The 20,301-nt window shown below is 40.4% G+C and overlaps 1 protein-coding gene across 1 annotated transcript in view; it reads left to right on the top strand.

The window, feature by feature from the left end:
• The window catches only part of ptprua (protein tyrosine phosphatase receptor type Ua), a 162,008-nt gene that overhangs the window by 42,338 nt on the left and 99,369 nt on the right, over positions 1 to 20,301 (top strand). The window contains exon 2 of the mRNA XM_076157262.1: positions 5,014 to 5,142. Coding sequence (XP_076013377.1) covers positions 5,014 to 5,142 — 129 coding nt within the window. The remainder of the gene's footprint in view (positions 1 to 5,013; positions 5,143 to 20,301) is intronic.

The raw sequence follows: 20,301 nt of genomic DNA, 5'->3' as shown, positions 1-20,301 counted from the left end.
TGGAGTGCAGGCTATTAGTCAGGTTCGCAGTGTTCATTGTAAATGCAGGCCTGGGTGGACAGTCACGCCCAGGGTCCATCACAGGCACTTAAGACTGGTTTACACCTTTTCACATTAATCTCCCTCTGGGGCCTTTTCTGCCTGCCTGAGAGGCACATTGTGCACCAGAGTTATACTCCTCTTGATAGTTCATGACTTTGATCCTGCTCAAACACCTCCAATAAGATTCAATTAATGACTTCTGCACACACTGGAAAGTACTACATTGGCGAAAGGTTGCTGAAAGCATCTCATAATTGCTTACAGGCGAGGAAGAGCAAGTATCTGAGTGGATTGTTGAAATGTTGTCTTGATGGTTTTCTCTTTGGAAGAAGTTGGTGGATGATGAGATATTCAGATACATTATGTTGTTAATGGCAATATTCTTATGCACAGCTATTAGGAGCAAGTGCATGTTTACTTCAAATCAAGTGTACATTCACAAGACCAGTGCTGTCACCACATCACCTGTGAGAAGCTGTGTCCTATAATATGAATGAAAATAAGAACACAAGTAGTCCGGATGATTGTATTCAAATCATTCAACACAGTGTCACGGCCAGGTCGGCCCACCAGGGTTGTGATGTCACATGTTATTGTGTTCCAGGTAGCTATTAGATCCGTAATGCTTCTTAATTACCACTTCCATTGTAATATTGGAAGTGTCGAATTAATTAACATTTTTAAAAAATATGTATTATACAGGATATTCACTGGTAGCAGCAGGAAATAACAATTTTTTTCTGGGGCTATTTTTTTCCCCCACTAGAATATTTTTTGGAGCATTTTAAATTCACCTGGCAGCATTTTTGATTTGGTGCCACTTTTTGGACGTGTTGTTTGGAGTATTTCATTGTCAGTGTACCAATTAATTTCTCGCAAATTCATGAATTCAAATTGGTTCATTTCACTGCAATCAGCATTTTTGCCCACTCATCAAAAAATTTTAGGAGCAAAAAAATGTAGATTATAGCGTTGAAGTTGCTTTGCCTTTTGTTTATTCTCTACATGTTGAGACAAAATATCGAATGTCAGCGAGAGAGGGACTTCCAAATCAGCTGATGAGGATGACATAACATGTTGATATCAGTTAAAGGGGAAAGGAGTGGAAAGGAGTGAATTGATATTCTTTCCACAGAGAGTCTCCAGTGGTATCTCAGATAGGAAAACAAGCCAAACATAATGATGGTGTCAAAGCATGCAAACATTCTCGTCATGGTAACCTGCAACAAGCCAGGGTCTTGTTTGCCAAATTACCTCTTCTGCCTTTGAAAGTGAAGAGCGACTGGTTCATGCACATGTGCTTATTTATGTGTCTGTTCCCTTCCGTAAAAACCTTGTCTGCTGTGACAGCAGCTCGGCGAAGTTATCTCAGGGTGTCTAAAGCCGACCGCGTCTCCAGGTGTTATTGCTGCTCTGCGTGGTGGCACATTGCTCTGGGACTTCGGCGAACAGTGCTGCATTATCTCATCTGATAAGCAATTACCATTTAAAAAAGAGCCTTTCTCTCACATTCAAGTTCTTATTGTGTAGACATTTGAGCAATCTCTCTCCAGCGTTGGCTAGATTCATTGTTGCTGTGATACACACAAATAATTCATTTCCACAGTCGTTACAGATTTTGCCATCGTGTTGCATCGACAGTTGCATTAGAATTTCATCCATTTTTGAGACCCAAAATCAAATCATCAAACAATCTCACACATTTTCACGCACACAACCATGAAAACGCACGTTCACACCTCTAAGAATTCACTTCAATGCACATAGCCTCTCCAATTACATGGGCTTGTCGTCCTGCCGCCACAGGGGCTCATTTGGGCATTTAGAGGAACCTGTGTGCAAAAAAGCAAAGGAGCCGGGGAAGGATGAGACTTAATGAAGGGAATCAGTGGAACATGTCTGATAGCGACTTCTCTTCCTGGAGCTGGAGGGCTCTCCATGTCAGGCAGGTCTTCACTGCAGGGCCTGCTTAAACACTCACCCCTCTCATCCTCAGATAACTGAGCACAACAAGCAACCCTCACACAGGACGCAATTAAAACCCTGATCTGCTTACTCACCCGGAAACACTCCACTGCTTGCGGGCGGAGCGGAACAAGGCTGGGACAGAGGAGGTTCAGTAGTAGAGGGTTGGTGATATTTGTTTATCAGCAGGCAAGGTTTAAAGGATCCCAAACTAGCTTCTTTGATGGCACAGCCAACATTGTGTCTGCCATATATTTCCTCCCAAACTTAGATCTTACGCAACATTAATAAACAAAACAGATGGAGCTTCTAAACAAAACACAAAAAAACAGCAGTGCGGGGAGACGGGAGTCGCCCAGACTGCATCCTTTTGAGCAGAAGCTGGCAAGAAGTCAGAGTAGCTCTTTAACACAAGCAACATTGCTGCCAAGCTTTAATATGATCGGTTAGTGAAGAGGGTCCTGGGACCACAATCAGCTTAGGGCGTTTGGAGTTAGAAAGAAGACCATTAGGCCCTGTCTTTCAAGCCAAGGCCAGACCGAGCAAAGGCCACTTCAGTGGATTCATGACAGGCCTGTGTAGTCTAGGCTGTGTGTCTTATAAATGAACAGCTCCCCCGCATCCCTCCCCATTATCCCCGGGTCCTCTGCTGTTGTCTCTGCCGCTGCCTGTGGACAAATAGCGCTTTCTTTTTAACCGGAGACTTATTTGCTTTTTTGCACATTCGTACAACCTGTCTCTGCTCAAGGAGGAAGAAAGGAGGTCCTTGTCAGCACATAGGTGCATTTGTGCTGAACGCTGCATAGCCGGAGAACAACAAAACATATTTTGAGTGACAACTGCACAAATGGCAAGAAATTGAGGATGCTCTCCTGACAATAAGGTACACCAAAAGTTGTTGATATTTTCCATTGAAAGGGCCACAGTAGTAACACTGAAATAAATTAAAATAAAGACAGTTTCGATCAACGTTTTTATCAGAATACACAATGAAGAAAGCTAAACACGTTCTGAGTTCTTATACCTGGATTTTATAGCGTAATACCTGTTACCGAAAATGAAGCACATTTCTGAGTTCATCTCACTGCCTTGGATTTACTACATCATTGTGGACTCAAGCTCCTCTTACTGGATCATATTTCCTATATTGTTACATCATTGTTACATTTCATACATTTCTTCATTTAAGGATAGATAGTCTCTCAAAGTTTCTTTTATTTGTTTCCTTTCGTGCAAAGGATATTATGGAGTTTCTAAGGAGGATTTGTCTTCTTATCCTGTGTTTGAAATTGTTGCTGCATGAGCCTGTCGATCAATTATGGGTTCATAATTATAGTAGGTCTCACAGAAACCCAGAACACTGCAAATTTTCCGTCTGTCCCTGCGCCACACCCCCTCGATCAGCTGAATCAAATTCCTCCACTTGACCATGAGTTGATGCCTCCAAGGTATTGATTGGCTAAATACATGATTCAGCTATTAAAGGTGAGGGCCAGGAAAGAGAACCACTCAGTCAGGGTGAATTGCGCCAGATGGCCACCACTGAAGTAGACAGGTCATGTTTGTATTGTCCTCTCAACTCAAGAGGAACATGTCCATTTTGATATTGAGGAGGATATCAGTTGCCTCTACAGTATTTAGTGAATTGTTCACCAAAGGATCTAGATCCAGATGTTGATGAAGTTGGGGGCGGGATGTATTTTTACGCCAGTAATCCACTGAGTAATGGTCGTAGGTAGGGGTGGGGTGACGCGTCGACGTAAATCGATTACTCGAATACGTAAATACGTAGATTTGCATAACCGTTCGCTGGCGCGTCGTAATGACGTCAGAGGACTGCGCCAGGTGGAAGCGTGCACGCAACCTGAGAACAAGCTGCGGCGAAAAAAGCCGACCACGGTCAAATGTTAAAGCATCGCGGGGGGCGTCGTCCAGGCGGCTCTTTGCCGGCCGCCGTGCGGCTCTTGGCTGACGTGCAAGTGAGTCTCTGCCGGCTGACGTGCTGAAGCGCAAACTGACCTGCTTCTCATGTAATTTTGTTGTTGAATGCAGATTGCGTTAGATCACTCATACTTGGATTGAATACGCAATATGTTGGATTGTAAAACGGTCAAAAGGTGGCTAGTTGTGGAATAATTCATTGCAAATCTTTGTTAGATTTGTTCGTTTTCAAGAGAAGATGGTAAGTTTGGTATTTATTTTTGGGGAAATAATTGTTATATTGCGTAATAAATATAGTCTTTAGATTAATCGACTAATCGAAAAAGTAATCTCAAGGTTAATCGTTGAAAAAACAATTGTTAGTATTTAACAATAATAATCCCTAGTATTTATCTAATTCGCTCATCATATGGTATCTAAGGAGTTCTTTAAAGGGGAGACAAAACCATCAGTTGGTAACTTACTTTATTAATAATCCTCAGTCTACTATTCATTATTTGACAGTATTTTCTGTAGTTTCAAACATGCTATTGTCTGGCTTGCGGTCGACACACATTGCAGTGCTGTTTGAAAGCCAGCGCTTTATGTGATAATGGCAGTGAACGTAACAGTTAAGAGGCCAGACATGGTTGGGTCACCTTCACAGGCTGAGCGCTGGGTTGTTGTTGTCGTCCATCAGCTTCAGAAGCCCTTAGCTACTCTGGCACTACTGCCCCATTATTTCTGGCTGTCTGAGCGACCTGTGGCTGCTGTGTCGTTTTCACACCACAGGGCTAATTGCACCAAATGGCAGTAGATTTTAAGGGAATGGATGTAATGGGGTGTCGGAGCTCAATGCCCAGTGCCGGCCATTAGCTGTAATTTAGTTTATAGCTGGAAAGATTTCATGTATTAACATATTACAGTAAAGCTGCGGTGATTTAAATGAGCAATGATTTCTCCACATTTTATCTAATAATTATTCCTTTATCCATTTTCCCCTGGTTAAATGGAACAAAGGAGCATGATGTAATGTTTGGGGTTTTTCTCCTTGTAACCCAAACCTTGTTTCTTACCTCTTTGTAGCCGGCTGTACCTTTGATGAAGACTCAGACCCCGGCCTGTGTGAGTACCGACAGGGTCAAGATGACGACTTTGACTGGCAGCTGATCAGGACCTACAATTGGCCACACCCGACCCCCGATCTCCTACGAGGTATGTTTCAATGTTTGCCAAGCTTAAGGCTGCTGATGGGGTAGAACGCAACATAACAGCTTTCTGGAAGGACGGAGTTAGAGTCATTTACAAAAAGTACAATTTTACAAATAGTTGACAGGTGTGTGTAATGTGCAACTGTATCCTAGCTGTATCCTGGAGAAGCTGAAGGGTTCAAATCCCTGCATAAATCACAAAATGTAGGATAGGAAAGAAAGTGGATAACGCTGTCCTTCTCTTATCAGCTGTGGTCAAATGTGCCCTTGAGCAACATACATAATCCACTGCTGCTGTGGTGCAGCACCGTGTCAACAGCCCCGTGTCTTATATGTGAATAGGAAGGAAGGAAACAGGTGGAAATGGCATCTGTTCATAATTCAGTATTTCAGGCTAGAGAAGCATCTTCCTTTATAACAGCAAACGTTTAGAGTGCAGAGTCATGGACCACAGAATTTGTGCTATTATGGCAGAGGAAATGTTGCTGGGTAAATAATTATCTGCTATATTTTGACACAGTCATGTGATTTTTAAGGGGAGGTTTATTTGCATATAAAAAGCCAGTGTGATAGGCAGATAATTTCGCTATTTCCCTGAAGTGACTATTACAACGGTACCAGAGATCAAGCATAATAGAGCTATGAACAAAATATAAAAGTTTGCTGTAGAGAGTAAGCCAGGCTGCAGCTTTTATGTGCTTTATATTTATTATGGAAACTAAACTTCTTCATTGTTTCTGATTATTTTGGTCAAGTATTTACTGATATTTTACGAGTAATTAATCTTTCTTGCAACACTTTTCAAAGCACTTCATAGATACACTTTGCCTAAATGTTACGTTTTGAGAAGGCCCGTCTACAGCAGCATAATGATGAATAATGAATAATATCAAATATTTGATTATCAGCTCTCGCGCAGCACACAGTCTGGCTCATTTGTGCTGTGTAAAGTCACAGCAAAATAGAAGGGGTAATCTATGGCACATATTTTTAGATTTAAGGTGTGGATAGTTGTTTTTCTTTTAGAGTTTTCCTCAAAAGAAACATTACTATAGTATTTGCTCATAGGCATGTCAGGTTTTCATGAAACATACATACAAAAATTAACACCAATTTCAACCTGACCGTAAGTTTTAGTAGATTCTGCATGATTGTAAGCACACTCAGTTGATTAGTCAGTTTATGTAAACGGACAGTTTTCATCTGATCCCAGGTACTTGTTAACGTCTCTAGACCTTATTCTGAAGCATCAACCATCAACGAGACCACGTGGCTCTTCACTAAAAATGTAATGGAAGCTTTATTAATGAGCTTCTGTCACTTATTTAGTATGGAGCTATGATTTACCCCCTAAACCACAGACTGTAGAGAATTTTGGTTTGTCCCTATGTTATGTATCCATCTACTGTACATCCAGATTGTGTCTAGACTCAGATTACACAGATTATAGTGAACGTCTCATCCGGCATTTCATTGTCCCAGATACACCTCAGCTGACCTCTTGTGTTCTAATTTCACTTTCTTGCTCAGATTTAGTTTTGGTCCTTCAGTGTGGCCAGCGATCTCTTTGCCTCAATTTATATTTTGTAGATGTATCAATGAGTACCTCCAGTGAGTCTGGTTTGGATTGATTCACACTTTTCAATCTGTCTCTTTTCCAAAGACGAGTGAAGACTTGTGTGTGGGCTCAGCCTTAGACATACTGTAGGCATACGTATGAGTTCCCTAGAGTTTACTGTAGAACCCATATGTCTCAGTACATTTACCCTACGCTCCAAATTTTGGTTATACATAGATACAAGGATTGAAATAATAGGATTCTTTCTTTCCCTGAACATACATTGTTTACAAGAGCAAAGTCATGTTCAGAACGGTTATGATAGAGCAGTTTCATTCTTGAGTTAATCACATAATCTAAGTCTGTTACTCTGAGAACATCATCAGTTTATGATAATTTGAATCTGATTGCAGTGTTTAGAAACAGATCAGAGTTAAACTTTAATTATGCATGTAAATATACCAACTGCCCTTCAGTTTAGATATGAAACTAAATATGGTCTATTGGCAGAATTAAATACATTTGCATTTTAATGATATTTATTGAAGTTTTTTTTCCTCTAAAACTGCTGCTTATCATTTAAATGGACTTTTTTGAACAGTTTCTGTGCATTTTCTCCTTTTGTTCAACGTAACGCTAATTTCCTTTGGTAACATTAAACAAGGAGTTGTAATTTTACTGGCTTGTGTTTGATCTACAATGAAATCGGGCTATTTTTTATCTGTAATCATAGCGGTCCCCTACCTGTGTGCCTTTATGAAAGTCTGAACATACTTTATTTCCACTCTCACTAAATATTAATGGCCACTGAAATGGAGTTTGAGCCTGTGTGTGTGCTCACCGGGTTTCCTTAATGATTTATGTCAAACAACCCTATTACCTCGGATGCTTGTTTCCCCTCATTCAGTCCCTTGCTGCTTTTCCATTCATGTGACTTCTTTATGCCTCTACACAGGTGGTCAGTCCTCCATCATGATATTTTACATATATATTTATTTAAAGCAGTTTGGTTCTTGGAAGTGTTTTACAGGGGAAAATGTCCAAGTGTGAATGGAGATGGTTATCGTCTGCTGGCTTGGGTAAATCTGTGGCGATTCATGGAAGAAGCCCACAGACTTCTGGGATTTCGTAATTCATTCGCTTTTATCAAGTGCTTGTTCCGCTGTTACAGGCACAGTTCCCCCGAGGCAGGCTGGGTATGTTAACGAACTCCCTGGGATTGGCGGAGTCTAGCATGGGTCATTGCTGATTACACTTCCCAATGTTCCTCGGGGGGTAGTGGCACCACAAAGGCCGCTTTTCATCTTCTTTTCCTCCATTAGAGAAGGTCGATTTCAGGCGGGATGAGCCCGTGCTTGGATGGCTTGGATGTTCCTCTCAGATTCTCCTGGAGAGAGATGAAAAGTGTTGTTAATCACAGCATCCTAAGCGCTTGCTGTGTGCACGTTATGGGGGCAAAAACTGACAGATAACAAAGAGCGTACATAGTGAGAGCAATCCAAAGAGGATCTGTTCTGTTGTAGTAGAATCGGAAAATCAATGAGTCGAAAATATATCATAAAATTACAAAAAAGGGAAACAGCCAATGATTTATTAGCATGCAGATCCTTCTACAAAGTACATACACATCTGACTTTTCCCTGTGATAGGTTCAGGTATATCTTATCTGGAGGCTACTGGCTTACTATAACAGTCAAATAAAAGATAGCTAATATCATTAAACAAGAATATTTTGCATGAGTTCTATGGTGTAGGTGTCACAACTTCCATTCAAATATCTTTGAGTATGACCCTGCTGTGCACATTACATTTAAAGCTACACCTTGTGCGAGCAGTTACACGTTGCATTAACATGTGATCTCAGTATCCTTAGATTATATCCAGATAATAGCATGGCCTTTTCACGGTTTTCAAACACAGATGGATACACACACTCAAGTTGCATTCAAAAGAACTGCATGGAAATCACAAATTCACATTGGGATGTTTACCAAGTGTAGTGAAAAGTGAAGGGATCCTTGAATTTGTGTGAAAGTAGAATGATGAAGAGGGTTGAAATGAACGGAAATCTGACAAAAGGGAGCGAATGAAAGATGACAAATTCACCTTTGAAGAAATAATATCCTCCTTATTCGCACATTTTAATTGCGACATTAAAAGGGTTTGTCGATTGCAGCCTCAGTGGGTTTAATTTACAGTTTATCACTTCAAATATACATTTTACAGAGACATTTTCCGATGGCTTTAAATTCCATCGCAGCTGCTAAGGATACTGCATTGAGACAACAACTTAGTTTATTGGGCACCAACAGCTCAATAGTATTGATTTGCACCCACCAGCCAGAGGAATACCAATGACATGAAACATTGCAACTAAAAAGGAACATGTAACGCCCTTCAGCTTCCCAGTTCCTCTCATGAAACTGTTTAGCCTGCTAGTCAGCATTGTAATTCAGGATGTGGAACAGCAAAGCTGGAGGCGAAGCAGATACGGTTTCTTCGCATGAAAGAGAACGTTTGACTTGGTGTGTGAATTGTGAAAGTGAACACATTTGTGCTGTGAAGGTTATGAGGGTGCAGAAGATGGTGCTTCGATGTCGACCTAAAAATGCTAAATGGTCCGTGTTGATATCGCTGCACTTCCAGCAGAAAGTAGTAAACATCTGAAACTCACTATCCACCTATCTGCAGTAGTTCTTACCTGCTGTTGAAACATATTTGCATCAAGTATAAAAAGTGTATATAGAAAAACCAATCAGTGTATGTATTTAAATAAAAATAGACTCTCTATTCCCTTAATGGAATCACAATTTAATGAAGCACGTTGAGTCAATAGGTGGTCTGCATATGAGTGAGCTTCATTAGTGTATCTAATTTATAAAAGTTAACTTTCTTCACCTAGAGAGTATCACACAAATTCTCACCAATTTAAAATTCCTTTGTACATAAAATAACTTAGCAACTGTTTTGTCACATGGAGATTCATTTAGTTTCACCCCATTTAGATCTTGCAATAACAGACAACCTGTTAATCTAAAGATAAAGACATTGTTATCAGAATGCTCGTTGATTAGTTAATTGCACGTATAAACAATAAAACACATTTTAATTGAATAATAGATTGTGCTAGAAACCTCAGCAGATCAGAGCAAAATCTTAATTGTGTAAATGCACAATTATAGCCTTAAATGTGCTAGTTTGCTCCTGTTCTTCGACTTGAATACGTGCCATTAAGTGAATGAAGAAATATACGCTTGAATGTAGTTTTACCAATTTGACAATTTCAAATTAAATCACTCACAGCGATATACACACAGAGACAGGCAGGATGAAACAGGAGACACAGGGGGAAAGTGGAAATAACTGGAGACATGACGGTGCTGTGACAGCTTGAGTTGATAACAATGAAGCTGTTCACAAGCGTCACAACCCCAGACGAACATGCAAACCTGCTGAGAGAATGCAGATATAATGTGGTCCACAAATAAATGTCCTTCAAGCAATGGAAGCTGCTCCAGCACGATGTCTAGAATTCAGCAATGTCTGCAAAGTAATGTATAAGCTGAGAGGATTCCCTCTTTGAACAGAAGTAATGGCCTCTTGCCTCTGCCCTTGTTCATGAGCTGGATTTCTCTTGAATAGAGCTATTTTTGATGATCCAGGCCCCATAGTGGTAAAAAATGAACTAGCAGAGGTAGAATGACTCTTTGCATTTAAATGGAATATTAGCAGAAAGCAGTTGCTCGTGATTCCAGGACTTATTTGAATATGTTTGCGTAGCTGCATTGTTGTGGATAATGGTCTACGGTCAGATTTGTTGGTCATTAACTGAACTTCACTTTGAAATGAATGCCAATGTAAAAATATACAGGCCACGTCATCTGTAGGGTCTCTGGTTGTCATCCGATACAGTTCCCCCAGGATTTCATGATATTTCTGTGATTTTTTTGCAATCAAAATCATCGATGTTCGCTGTGGTAATTTTCACAATTTTGCAGCACTTGACTTGTTGAGCTGAATGGGCCTCAGCACTGCTCCGTTCCGTGAAAGAATCTTTTTTTTCTCCGCTCTCCACTCGATTTTACATGTCTTTGCAAATGATGTGTAGTAAACTTGGAAATTATGCAGCATCGTGGAAAATTGCTGCATTTTTGTTTAATTTGCATAATGATGATTGGATCAGCCATAGCCAAAAATTCCAGATCTGCCGAATGAGGTGAGAAGTTTAGCTTGACACGGCAAATGAGTGATAAGTCGCAACTTAAAATAGGTCCAGTGATAAAACATGTAGAGTCAGACTGCTATTGCAACAAAAAAGAGCTCATGCGTATGCTCGATGGGTTAAATGCAGAGGGAAGTATGACTGCATGGGACCAATTATGGCTTCTTTCTTCCTCTTGTATACCTAATAATATCTACATTCTTGACATCCCCATGGTTACTTTAGAGACATTGGGTTGTGGCCATTAGAGAACCTGTCTCATATTGCGATCTAAGAACGCTTTTTGGATTCTCTCACAATTGGTAACTAACCCGTGACAATCCAAAATCACACATTTGGATCATTGAACCGTGTTGTTTACATTTCATCTATAACGTTCTTGTTTTTCTTATATTTGTGGACACACTTAAAGTGTTTCGTACTTGACAGGTCATTCTAGCCCCCTCTCGTACTGTAATAACACGGGATTTGTTGTAAAACGGCAAAATAAGCTTTCAGAGCCTGCCTGGGTGAGTCATTATTGGCTGGTGTCAGAATCACAGACAGCAGTAAATCTTGGGTTTTTATACAGCTGAGTGTAATACTGCGGATCTAGACCTTTGCACAGCTGATACCGCGGTTATCGTGATTTAGAAGGGTGATATCTTGCATGAGGAGAAGTGAAGTAGACAAAGAAAAAAATGTATTTTCCCCTGAAGAAGTGACAGTTGCACTTGCTATTGCTATTGTTAGTTCTGTTGAGTTTTGAGGAAAGTGGACACTTTGCAGGAGAATGATTTCACTGACTGTTACCAGACGCAGGGGAACGTCGAGGGTGAAGTAGCAAACTGGTTATTGAGACCTCATTACATATCAAGACTGAGGGGGGAAATGGGAAGAGGATGGGGGAAGAAAAGCTGACAGGGAAAAAGGGGGAAAGGTGTGTGTTGTGGGCGAACCAAATCTAACCACACTAGGGTAGCTTGAGGAGTGATGGAGCTTTTTTTTTTATCATTCCGTTTGAAAATGGTAGAGTTTTCCACACGGCTTTTTTTTACCTGCCTGTTTGCTCCTTATCCTGTTGTTGGAAGAGTGAATGATAAAAGCTGGGGACAAACAGGGAAATTGCTCTGCGAGGACCCGGAAAAGCAAATGATTCATAACGAAATTCTCTGACAGACTGTCACGTATGTTGTTGGCGCCAGAGCTGTCATCAAGCAGTAGTGCTCTTTGTTTGCCTGGTGAATCAGCAGCTTGACTGGTACAGCATAAATTATTGTCTTATTGTCTGCTGAGACAGAGATGTGCTTATAATCCATTATCTTTGGAGAACCGCTGACTAATGCAGTGACTGAATTTAAGATGCACAATTTTAGGCACATTAAACTCTTGAGATTATTACATGATTTATTTAATGATTGATTAACTCCGGAGTTATTTGCGGAAATGTACTTTTTAATGAGCTGCCACAACAAAAGATTTATATGAGCAGATATTGTGATGACCACTATGTGGAAGTAAAGCTATTTGATGCAGTGAAGTGAAGCCATTTGGTGCTGACTTAATACTTAAATCCACAGAATCAAGAAACACCTGCAAGTTTACTTTGACTTTGATAAGACTGACTCGTGACTTCACTTAGGCTTTGCTGTTTTGACCCAGAAAGATTTGATTTCAGAATAAAAGTGTGCTCAAAAGTGTGCTCTCCATTTCCACATTCAACCACAACCAACCATTCTTTCTACAGTTACAAATTGTCTCCTTCTTATTTTTCTCAATAAAATGCAAACTCATTGATACGAAAATTGCAAATGGACTCTAAGGTTACATTATAATACAATACGTACATCAAATATTGAAGCACAGTGCGGTGGCAGAATATGATTCTGGTTCACTTTATTTTAATTTCTAAATAGAAAGACCACAGCCTAATGTTTTGACAGATCCTGTTTTGACTTTGACGACTCCTCACTGTGTGCTCAGTGATTTTCCCCCTTTTTTGATGGAGCACCCATGTCGTGTTCAATTAATGACACGTGTTGACATTTTGAATGAAGGGGCCCATTTTGTCCTCACTCCTACAGGAGATCTCTGTGTCTCAGTGGCAGGTACAATAATAATGTGACCATCCAGCTGTAATTAACGTAGCTTTAATGACAGGCCTGTAAACAGGACAGTGAGAGGCAGTGAGAGCCATTAGAGCAAGAGGGAGAAAAATTTTGTCAGTGAAAGGCTCTGCTTGATAATGCCTGTGAGTCACCCCGTTAAGTTGGACCCCAGTGTCATCCTTACCTCTTGTTATTGATGGCTGCTGAGCCTGAGTGGGTGAGGAGGCTGTCACAGGAGGAAGTTGATGTTTTGGGGGAGGAAATGTGCTCGCAGGGAACACAAATTTCCATCAACCAGGGATGGCATCATGGATCTCCACCGGAAAAGTCACTTTCCCCAGATATAATAGCAAAATATGAGCTCAATATTTTTCATCATATTAGATATATGTCAGTATGTAAGAATGTAATTAAGAGCAACACATTTGACTCCTGTACTATTGTGGCAATTTGCAACAAAGACTTTGATTTGGTATTAGGGGGGGAAGTGTTATGTATTGATATCTGTTAATTCAAGTCTCATCTCAAACACATTGTAGTTATTATGCCATTCTGACTCCTGCTGCAATGAGTGCTCCGATCTTCTTATCTGCTTTAAAAAGTAATTACATTTATTAATTTAAACAATCTTTAACAATAGAAACACAAGCAAATATTTTCAGAATAATTACTTCCAGAGTAATATAAATCATGCATTAATATTTAAAAAAAAAGAACTGTTCACGGCCACTGGTATACCTGCAATCTCAACACCATATTGCTGCAAGGTTTATATTAACATTTCTTTCCATTTTACTTACATCTTCTGTCTTTTAACTTTGCTGTGTTTGTCATTGTGTCTGCTAAGTCTTGTGCTAATATAGGGGGTCAATCACAGTACCCTTTCTAAGCTCTCTCCACTTTATGAAAGGCATTTAGAGTGGATTTGCATTATTTATTAGCTTTGCCTATGCCCTTCAATGTTTGCTTGAGCTTTTAATACCGGGTATTAACAGCAAGTTGCACTGCAAGTGACTTCCTACAAACAGATTCCACCGCTTTTCCCCCGATTATTATTACACTGATCATATTCCCTATTCAGTTCCGCATCTGTCTCTCTTAATTGCACATCAGTATACTTTACACTCTATATGCACAGACAACCCACAGTTGTTTATTTTGGGCTTTTTTTTTTACATTCTATCACAATTTCATCAACAGCCAAGAAAGCTGGATTCCTAAAACTAACAATGACGAGCAGTGGAACAGGCAAAGAAAAAGAGCAGAATGCATGGCTTTAATAGGAATCCACACACTGCAGGTGGTGGTTTCCATCTCTTACGGTGTATTTACAGGCACAGTGTTTTGGAGTGACGCAAACTGTGTTTTCTCTAAACAGCAGCAAACCTTCAACCTTCCTCCTGTCACCTTACGTTTACCTGCAGAATGTCATGTTTAACAGCCCGTACCCAGATTAAGGTCTGATTTACAATAAGCTGCTTACTATTACCGCATCTTCATATCCCACAACACAAACATCCTTGTATACATGAAAGAAATGAAATACTGAAAATATTACCTTTAGAATTAGTGCTTAGTCATAACACACATATGGTGTGTGAGGATACAGGATTATATTGTAATTAGGATTAGTTTTATATCAGGAGTTGTGACTCTGTGCATATTGCAAGCTCACATATTCATCTCGGATGAGTTCATGGGTCAGTCTGTGTTCTCCATTTGATGTGGATTGTACTTTGATCCTTTTTATCATTGATCAATCTTCCTTATTTTGAACTTCTATCAGTTCTTCTTGTTTGACATTCACTCTGTTTTATTACCATATTGCCACAATGCCCTTTAAAAGATACCATGAGGTTACAGAACCATATCACTCTCTATATATTCTATAATGTTGAAATGCAGATGTCTTTAGGCAGCACTTGTTCATGTGAGAGTAAGAGTGTGTCCAGTGAGATACATACAGTTATATTCTCTTTCATCTTACCAATTTCTCCTTACCTCTCTCACTTCGCCCTCTCACTTTCTCCCTTGTGCATTCCTTTAATCCTTTGTCACATCCCTTTTTTTGTACCCGTCCCTTGCTCCGCCCACTCCCTCTTCCCTTCTCTCCTCCCAAACGGGACTGCCAAGGCTATCTTTAGGAATCTCTTTATCCACCCCACTGTGAATGTCTCCCTGTCAGTGTAATTGATATATCATACATTATAGGTTCCAGAGTTAGGATGAGTCATTTGCATATAATGGGGCTGATAACTGATGTCATAATGAAAGCCAAGAACCTTGTGCGGGAAGGATAAGACTTGCAAGACTAATGACGGTTTAAATAATGCACAATAAGTGATATTTTGCCTGCCAGATCAAAACCTCTGGAGCTCTGCATGGAGCAGAGTCGAAACACACCGGAAATCTGAATGAACTTGAGAACAAAGTTAGAATCTTTAGAATAACTTTACGCCCTTTGTCACTTCCTCCTCTGCTTTAATGAGAAGCTGTTCAGACCACAGAATCTCTGCACCGCTCGTCCTCAAAGACTCCAAAATAATGTTAATAACCAAAACTGATAAAATAACTTTTTCTATGCTAAAAAGTCATCAGAGGAAATCAGTTACAACTAAAGAATATGAACCCTATTAACCTTAGTATGATTCTATTTATACCTGAAGAATTATCTGAGAAATGAATTTTGCAACCACTATATTACCTTAGAGGTTGTATTTCAGCCTTTTTGGAAACAATACATGTGTCCCAATATTGCAATGTTGGTTCCTGTCATGGTCTCAAGTGAAGCTGCATTCAGAGGAGCACCCAGACTACAAATTGCTAGTCCGAGTGTCCGGATGCTGATAGATTGGGGTGCAGTCACAATTTCAGCAGTCAATAGACATACACAATGAAAGCTCTATTGCATAACTTGGTAGTTCTAAATATTCAGATACTGAGGGCTGCAAAGGATTGAGTGCGTGCTACAAATTCAGGTTGAAGCGGGCTGCAAGGACAACTGGGACAGAGTTTTGGCTTGTGGTGATGTATTCAGTCAAGTCCTGTGCCTCAAACGTGACACAACCTAGGTCTGTAGCCAACACTATCCTGTCATGCTAATTCATCCTATTCTTGTGTATTTGTGGAAATAAACGGTATGTGTGGACAAAACACCAAAGTTCAATTTGTAGGAACCAAATTCTTTTTTTGTTGCTCCTGTTACATATTTAAAGAAAGACACAAACATGTTGGAAAGGGTATTTTTTCTCCACAGTATTAAAGTGAATAATGTATCTATGCTGCACTGCAGCATATTCAACCACATTGACAACTGATGCCGCACACTTTGATTGATGCTGCGAGACTAAACAGCATCTGTTCATATCTGTGAAGTTCTCTGTCTGGATAACTTCGTTTGGACACAGCATCTTTCAGTCATAAATCTGTCCATGCTATTCACTTTGCTAAAACTGAAGGCTCTCACTGCTACTCTCTTTTTGTTTACAGCTATATGCTATTAAAAAATGAATTCGTAATGATGAATTCAAGTCAATATTAAACCAGGACTTTGATTACTGCATATAAAACTGATGTTATAATGGATTAGCTAAATGTTAGAAGAGCATGTTCTCCTTTTTTCTTTATCTGAACCAATGTATTGAAAGTTAACGATGTTGTCCCTATTAGGAGCCGAGTAATTCAAACTTAATTTAAAAAAAAGGGTTTCAGATTTTAACTGGGGTTGACTGTGAGTTTTAAATGTCTATCGACCATTTTTAGCTCACAATCTCACTTGACACTACTGCCTTGGTAGGCACAAATCTCTGTTAAAGTTTCAAGTTGCTGGTTAATTGAGTCATGAGATATAGCACCTCTGAAGAATGAGCCACACCCTTTCAAATTTGCCCTGCTTGCATCATGTTGATTGTGCGTGTGTGTGTATGTGTGATGAATTCTTCAGTGTGTGTTATTCCCCTCCTGCTCCATTTCCTTTCAGCTCACATGTTGCGTATCAGTTGCCCCTGCGGTTGCCTGACTCTCTTAATTCTCGTCTCCGGCTGCGGCTGGAGGCTCCCTTTTGCTTGCCGGTTGTTGTTGTTGTTGTTGCCTATGCAGCGGCTGTCATTTCTCTCTAAGCGGCAGATAAAATTCCGCTTGACACAGTAGGATGACACACAAGGGTTATCGGACACGGAACAGGCAGCCCCTGCACACCACTTCCCCACTGTTGGCTTCTCCACATGGGTAATTGGCTTCTTCTGCTTCTTCTCCTTCGTCTTGCCGCCTGCTGCCCACTGATGAGTGCTTGTCACTATCGCTCTTTCGTTCTCGTTTTCTCTTTGTTGCTCATCTCAGACACGGTGAAATTGAGTTTGCAGGATTTAAATTTGAAACGTCGGTGCAAAAAAAAAAAAAAAAAAAAAAAATCCTCTGCTTTCCTGTGTTTGAAGAAGCTGAGGCAAAGTGGGAAATAAGGGCCAGGATTTGAGGCTAACGGCGAGGATGATGTCGAAAGGAAAACCTTTTTACTGTCAGCCACTCGCTTCCAAACAAGGAAGATGTAAGTTTGTTTCTTGTTGAAATCAAATTTATTGCTGAAGTGTTACTTTGCTCGCCCTACTGGTGAGCTGAGTTTTTCTGTATTTTTGCTTATGTGCATATATAAAAATGCAGGCAAATGAAAATGTAGCTACTTGAAACTACTGAAAAAGAAGTCTCACATTTCTTTTTAAAGATAAATCCAGGTACAACAGCCCTTAGTCAACTTGCGTTATGAACCAATTTGGATGAAACTTGTAACTTGTTGTGTAAGAGTGGGGCATGACCCAGGAAGAACCGATTGGAATTTTTAGCAATCTACATCAAACAAAATCGCATTTATCCCACCATAGATTTGATGCAACAGGATGGATTCAGATCTGCTTTTTAGACAACCATGCAGTAACATACCATTCATTCATGCATTCATACAGGCCAGTATATTACTAAAACAAGATCAGCTATGGTGGCGGCTTTAGTTGCCAAGCCAGCTTTGTCTTTGAACTACCACAGCTGGGAGTTGCACCCATGGGCACCTCCGGTTTTTGTAGGGGGATTGGGGTTGTCTTGGCTTTCTTTCGTCACATCATTGTACTGGCATGAACTGCCATGCACTCCAGCTGCAGCAGCCATGAGAGAGAGAGAGAGAGGGGGAGAGAGAGAAAGACGGACGGAGAGACTTCAGGATATGCTGTACCAGGCTGCTATCTTTAACCGGAGGCTGCAGCTCCCACAGAGAAGAACGCAGCACTTTGATTGGGCCGCCCACACTGGTGAAATGTTCTGGCCAGAGCTGGAGGATGAGTTATATTGTAGTTGTTGCTGTGCAGGTTTTACTTCAGGCTAGTGTGAGACAACAGGCAGAAGGTTGTGACCTTTAGTGTTTCCCTCGGCTTAGATCGGCACAGACTATTGCTTTTCAGCACTTTCGGTCCACGTGGACAACAAAGATCTCAAAGAGATGTTCTACACAGAAAAAACCTCACAATCCCAAGCCCCAAAAACAGAACATTCTCTCGCAGAACTCACCACTTCATGGTTTAGAAATGATCAAAAAAACATAGCTCAATAGACCAATTAAATATGTGTTTTCACGTCTTAACAATAGCTTAGATGAATCTCAGCTTGGCAATTAAATTTTACATCTTAATTGGATGTGGAGTTGTCCCTCTTGATTAGGCTGTAGTTGGTACAAGGATTCTTTCTCCAGCGTGCTCTCTGATATTCTACATAGTTGCACTTAAAACTCCCCAACCAATCAAAAAGGGGTGCAGACGTCCACAACGATGGCAGGGGAAGATAAGAAGAATTTATTTCCCCATACAGACAGATAATTAATTGGACGAGAGAGGGTTGTGTAATCCTATTTTCCGTGGTCCGTAACCACCCTCATCCTGGGACCACATCTCACCAGTGCTTCTTTCTTTCTGTTGCTGTCTCGGTCTCCTTCTATCTCTTCTACTTCTATCTCTTCCCACTTTCTCTTGTTCACTCAAAATACTGTGTAGAGATAGAAAATTAGACTGATAAAAGTAATTAAAAGTCAAGAAAGTTTCTGTGGGTACTGTTCACATCAAATTACTTTTCTTAACTAATTGAACGCTGATAAAAATGAATTAATATTAAATTTGCTCGGGTCTTTGTTTTCTTTTTCCGGCCTTTTCTTTTGAAATGATCGAGGAGCCACAAAAAAAGTTTTGAAAATGAAACTAGCATAGGGTTATCAAGAACTGTAGTTGTATCTTTGGGTGGAACATAGTTCTGTCTGAGACACACCACCTGCAGGTCCGTCTCTCCAGCTGTGATAACTCAGAGCTTTGTATTTCGTACCTGCCAGCTTGCAGCATAGATGAAAGTGGAGGCTTTCTTGTGCTTCTTCTTCTCTGACACAAGGTAACAATTTCACAGAAAATGAGCTCAGTCTGTCGCAGGCATTGTTTGGAGAAGTAATCCTCAGATGTATGTCCTCAAATGTGAGTGCGAATAGAGTCAGCTATTCATCCACTGCATATATCATTAAGTTGACATCTTTGTGTATGCTCACGTGAAAAGGGATGGATTTTTATGTATTTATTAGTCTAGACAAGCTATAATAACAGAATTTGTAATAATGATAGAAGAATATTGGACTCCTAATATGTGATGGCATGTATAGGACTACTGTGGTGAAGATGGAGTTGATCGTGGAAGATGCCAGGATGTTCTAAACCTCACCTATGGAAGAATGGCACGGTGGCCATATGCAACCCAAATGAGTTTCTTCTGTTAGGAGTCAGGATTCACTAGAGACCAAGACATTTGTTGAGGAGCTTTCAGGCAATACTCTAAATGCTTTGTGGAGCTTCCTCCATCGCAGGGCGGCAAGCTTTATGCCTGCAGGGAGGGACTTCCTCTAGGTAAGGACAGTAACTATCGTCCTTCATATCCCCAATATCACCACTCAGTGGACATTCTGGGTTTTGTTCTTAACTTAGGGAACCTGGAAGTCCCCCTTTGTGTTTTCCCCCGCTGTATATAACGATAATTTTAATTCCATCAAAAAAAAACCCAAAAATTGTCTAGCCTATGTAAGTATCCGTAAGGAGACTGTGCTGGTGGACATGCTAAGGGCACAAAAATGATTCTTGTCACATTCATGCTGCCGTTGGCTGTATAGGAAGTGCCTCCGTTTGAGTTCCACAAGTCAATTTCTTCGCACAGTGTGACTGATCAAAATGTGTGAAAAACTCCAATTGTGTGTAAGCACGTCTGTGTGTGTTCTCACGTGTATATAAA

This window comes from Genypterus blacodes, unplaced genomic scaffold (assembly GCF_046128005.1).
Source record: "Genypterus blacodes isolate CSIRO-AG114 ecotype Tasmania unplaced genomic scaffold, CSIRO-AGI_Gbla_v1 ptg000072l_1, whole genome shotgun sequence".
NCBI classification, from domain to species: domain Eukaryota; kingdom Metazoa; phylum Chordata; class Actinopteri; order Ophidiiformes; family Ophidiidae; genus Genypterus; species Genypterus blacodes.
This window is presented reverse-complemented; position numbering and strand designations above follow the sequence as displayed.